Genomic DNA, 5,482 nt, shown 5'->3' on the forward strand with positions numbered 1-5,482 from the left:
AAACTTGCCAAACTTTAAGGTAGTATGGACTGAAGCTCAACCCTAGAAAATGTCTATTCAAAGCAAAGAATGGGAGTTTCCTAGGCTATATTGTGACCGAGTAAGAAATCGAAGCCAACCTTGGCAAAGTACAGACTCTTCAAGACATGGCTTCCCCATGTAATTTGAAGGAAGCGTAAAGATTGACCCGCCGGATCACAACATTATCTCACTTCATGTCGTGATCGGCCGATCGAAGCCTGCCTTTCTTCAAGCTACTTCGTCGGGCGGCCAAATTCTAATGGAATGCTGACTACGACAAAGCCTTTGAAGAATTGAAGAGTTATTTGTTTGCCCTACACATACTTGATAAACTAGTAATGGGCGAACCTTTGTGAGTTTGTTTGATAATGAGCATGTGATCGGGTCAGTGTTGGTAAGGCAAGAGGAGAAAGATCAATTTGTATATTTTTTAAGTCATTTATTAAAAGGTGTTGAATGTCGCTACACTACACTCGAGAAGTTGGCGTATGAACTGGTTTTAACCGCTCAGAGGTTACACTATTATTTTCTTTCTTATCTAATTATTGTACTGACTAATAGCACATTGGGCCAAGTACTTGTCAATCGAGAGGCTTCAAGGCGGTTGATCAAGTGGACCACGGAGGTTAGTGAGTATGATATATAGTATCAGCCTCGGGTTACCATTAAAGCTTAGGCCTTAGCCAATTTTATAACAAAATTACAAAATCCTCAATTTGAAGAAACTTGAAAATTTTATGTGAATGAATCATCGACTTGACAGGGCAGCAGAATAAGAATTCTTATGATATCACCCAAGGAGGACATAATACAATTGTCTTTTTGGCTAAATTACGTAGCTACTAATAATGAAGCAGAATATGAAACATTGATAGTCGTCCTGCAAGCCACGAGGCATGTGGGGGCTGCTCAAGTGTTAATCTATTCAGATTTTCAATTAGTCACTCAATAATTAGCAGGCAATATTGTGATTAATAATGAACGGCTTAGACTCTATGCAGAGGTATTTGACAAATTGAAGACCAAATTCCAGGAGGTAATTATACAAAAGATTCTCCTATAGGAGAATCAAACAGCAGATGATTTAGCCAAATTAGCCTCCGCTATAGTTCCATGGACCCTGGATAAGCCCGTGGAACAGACTCTACTAGTAGCTCACATTGAAAGACAGACCGAGCTGGAGCTACAGACTGACTAGAGAACACCATTAATTTTATTTCTCCAGTAAGGTGTCTTGTCGGCTGATCGGGAATAAGCATGTCTGATTAAAAAGAGAGTCGATCAGTTTACTTTGATTGGAGACCATCTATACAAGAGGACCTTCTCCCAACTACTGCTCAAGTGCGTCGGTGCCAAAGATGTGCAGTACATCCTACAACAAGTGTATCAAGGTTCTTATAGAAGTCATGCAGATAGTCGGTCGCTCGCCCAAAAGATATTACTAGATGGGTATTTTTGACCCACTCTACATGTTGATGCTGTCGAATTTGTGACAACTTTATTGTCATGTCAAAAACAGCAGAATATTCTGCACTGCCCTTCATAGTTATTAAAAACTTTGATTGTTTCTTGTTTGTTCGATCAATGGGGCATGACCATTGTGAGGTCTTTTCCCATGACACCTGCTAATAAGAAATTCTTACTAGTGGTGGTAGATTATTTTTTCAAGTGAGTGGAAGCCGAACCACTAGATTAAATAATCGAGCAGATAGACATCAAATTCCTTTGGCAAAACATTGTATGCCGGTTTGAGATTCCATATAAACTCGTTTCAAATAACGGAAGATAATTTCAAGACAGGAAAATTAAAGAATGGTGTTCAAGTTATGGTATTACACGGTCATTTACATCTGTAGCTTATCTACAAAGTAATTGTCAGACCGAAGTCACCAACAGAAAAATTATCGGAGAACTCAAAACTAAGCTTGATCATGTCGAGAAAGTTGGGTTGATGAATTACCTAGTGTGCTATGAGCCTACCGCACTAATCCTCGTGAAGCAACAGGTATAATACATTTTCATCTTGTTTATGGTGATGAAGCAGTTGTCCCGGTCGAAATTAATGTGGAGTTCGATCGGAGATAACTATATGATGAAGAATCTACGCCTTATGAAACTTGACTTGATAAAAATAAACAGAGATAAGGTCGTAGCCCAGTTGATGATCTACCGTCAAACAATAAAGTAAAACTACAATAAAAGTTATGATTGATTATTATATTTGTGACCTAATGATACACTTCCACAATATTAATTATTATATTTATAATTTATTAAGAATTAAATAGGATTTATGATTTTACGTTAAGATTTCTCTAACTTATTTTTCTATCAAAACACACCACTCTAACTTGTCCAATAGAAATTCAATGTTTGTCCACTATAATTCTGTCATGTCATTCCTTGTAAATTGGTCATGTCTCCGATCCATTATACTATCTAATATCGGAGGAACTATAGCGTGGGTTAAACATCTGACAAGATTTATATAGTTATTTATATGGCTTTTGATACGCTTTCATAATATTAATTATTAATAGAATTTCAGATTTTATGTTAAGATTTTTCAACTCATTTTTCTAACAAAACACACCACTCTAACTTCCAGCAGAAATTCAATGCTTGTCCGCTATAATTCTATCATGTCATTCCTTTTAAACTGGTCATGTTTTTGATCCATTGTACTACCTAATATCAGAGTAACTATAACATGTTCGGGAGCTGGCTGAGAATGGTAAGATTTATATTGTGTGAATATAAATTTCAAAAACTATAAATAAAATTAAATAATATTTAAAAACATCAGGGCAGCGCAACATGAAAACAATGGTAATTAAGTAATAAAGAGAAAGGCTATTCAGACCATCATTTTAACCTCAACAAAAGAAGCCTCCCTCTTCGAACTCTTTTAGCTTGTCCAATACCTTGGTACTAGCCAAATTACAGACAATGACAGATGTTAAGGCGACCAGATGGCATGTGCAGATACAATTATTACTGCAACGCAGACCACATCAATGCATAGGCTAAAGATGGACTTCTCATTTTTATTTTTATTTTATATTATTTTTAGGTCTGTAACTTTTACTGCAGGATGAAAAGTAGGTTAAACAAAGCACGTGATCCGTTCTTATTTTTCTGCAACCTTATCCATCCTTCCTCATTAACCCTTCGTAATCGGATAAAATTGCATAAAAACCCAAGACCTTTAATTGTGTGGGACTATGAAGGTGAGAAAAAGCCTATAAATGTTGACCGATGTAGTTGTGGCACAGCCCCTCTTAACTAGTCCAAAGATGGCTGCTATGTGGCATAGCTTCTCTTTCATAGTCGTGTTTATCATCGTCACCCCAGCTTTAAGAGCCACCGCTGCACGGTGCCCGGCGTCTGACCGCAACGCGCTCCTGGCCTTCCGATCCTCGCTCTCGGAGCCATATCTGGGCATTTTCTCGTCATGGACGGGCGACGACTGCTGCTCGATGTGGTACGGCGTTAGCTGCGATCCAACCACGGGGCGTGTGGCCGACATCACTCTACGCGGCGAGTCGGAGGATCCCATCCTCGCTCGAGCCGGCCGCACGAGCGGACTCATGATGGGGGCTATCTCGCCTGAGATCTGCCGGCTCGAGCGGCTGACGACGCTGATCCTTGCCGACTGGAAGCAGATCACAGGGTCGATTCCCCCTTGCGTCACCTCCCTTCCCTTCATGCGCATCCTCGACCTCGTCGGTAACCATATCTCCGGCCCTATCCCCGGAGACATAGGCCGTCTCACCCGTCTCACCGTCCTCAACGTGGCTGATAACCGGATTTCCGGGACCATCCCGGCCTCCATCACGGCGCTTACCTCGCTGATGCACCTCGATCTCAGCAACAACCTGATCTCGGGACCCATCCCGGCTGACTTCGGGAGGCTGCGTATGCTCAGCCGCGCGCTGCTCGCCCGCAACCGCCTCTCCGGCGGCATTCCTGAGTCGATCGGATCCATGCCCCGGCTAGCCGACCTGGACCTGGCGAGTAACCACATCTCCGGGGAGTTACCCAGCAACCTGGGATCGATTCCGGTGCTGTCGTCTCTGTACCTGGACTCGAACCAGCTGACGGGGCCCATCCCCGCGACGCTGCTAGCGAGCCGGGGGCTTGGAATCCTGAACCTGAGCCGGAATGCCATCGATGGGGAGATCCCGGATGCGTTCACCACCCGGTCGTACTACACGGCGATGGACCTGTCGCACAACAGGCTGAGGGGGAAGGTGCCGCGGACGCTGGTGACGGCGGCGTACGTGGGGCATCTGGACCTCAGCCACAACCACCTCTGCGGTCCCATTCCTGTGGGCTCCCCGTTCGACCATCTCGAGGCCGCCTCCTTCGTCCACAACGACTGCCTCTGCGGCTGGCCGCTTCCCGTTTGCAAGCCGTGAATCAATCATGCAATCACTATTAATTCCACTCTACCTACGCTACGTACCGACCGTCAGACCAATTTCGTGTGCTATACGATACGCCTGTTCATGTGCGTCAAAAAGCGTGTATGCTTGATCAATTCAGGAGCTAAATCAGCTGCGAAGGACCACTGTTCACCATGCCATTTAGTTCGGGTCCGCGATTAATTGTTAAAAGCGTAAAGTTATAGGTCCCTTTATTTTAGATATATATGGGTAATGTAATTGTGGACAGTGCATGGATGTCAAGCGTCCATTGTGATCAAAGAGTAAAGTAATGCAACGTTAATAGATATGTTTAATTTACTAAAAACTATGATTTTGTGTTTGGATCTGGTTTTGTAATTCTACTGCATGCGAGCATGTGCGCTCGCTCACTCACGAACTGTTTGGTATGTGGTGGTGGAGTTAGCTAGCCAGCTGTTTTTTTTTTTTTAAAGAGTAATGTTAAATGGTTAGAATTTAGTAATATATTTTGTAAGTTGTTATTAAGAATATTTTAATAATATATATATATATATATATATTATAATTTATTTCTAGCTGGTAATCAACAAAATTTACTGTTTGTTTAATTGGACGGCCAGGAGCTTGTGATAGAAATTCCATAATGAGTTGAGTTAATGCAGCAAATCTATTTCGACGCATAGCTGTGCGTGCTTGTTATGGACCCACGCAGACGCAGGGACAGTGCGCATGCAGGAGATATGCCGGTCACCATGTGGGCGCGCGAGAGAGAGGGGACCTGCCAGAGTCGTCGTCGTCATTCGTCGGTGGCGCAGACTGCTGCCCAACTGTGCCCATGAATTTAAAATCATTACACATTAATTCCCACACTTGTTCATGTTCTATTCGTGTCAGCACAAGGAGTTAGCTCCGCATTCTAGCTTCTAAACCTAACGGTGCCGATTATATATACATATTTATCAAAAACACAAACATGAATAGATAGTGATAGTATTTGGATCAACATTAAACAGGGATCGGTGTAAATGATGTTGGAATTGACGGAGAGGTAG

At 42.5% G+C, this 5,482-nt stretch overlaps 1 protein-coding gene across 1 annotated transcript; it reads left to right on the plus strand.

Moving 5' to 3' along the window:
• Positions 1–3,286: 3,286 nt before the first annotated feature.
• LOC121985304 (DNA damage-repair/toleration protein DRT100-like) lies at positions 3,287–4,791 on the plus strand. Its single transcript, XM_042538670.1, has one exon. It carries the CDS (start codon positions 3,318–3,320, stop codon positions 4,440–4,442), a length of 1,125 nt encoding a protein of 374 aa, XP_042394604.1. The 5' UTR covers positions 3,287–3,317; the 3' UTR covers positions 4,443–4,791.
• Positions 4,792–5,482: the final 691 nt, after the last annotated feature.

The sequence above is a fragment of the Zingiber officinale genome, chromosome 5B (genome assembly GCF_018446385.1).
Source record: "Zingiber officinale cultivar Zhangliang chromosome 5B, Zo_v1.1, whole genome shotgun sequence".
NCBI lineage: Eukaryota > Viridiplantae > Streptophyta > Magnoliopsida > Zingiberales > Zingiberaceae > Zingiber > Zingiber officinale.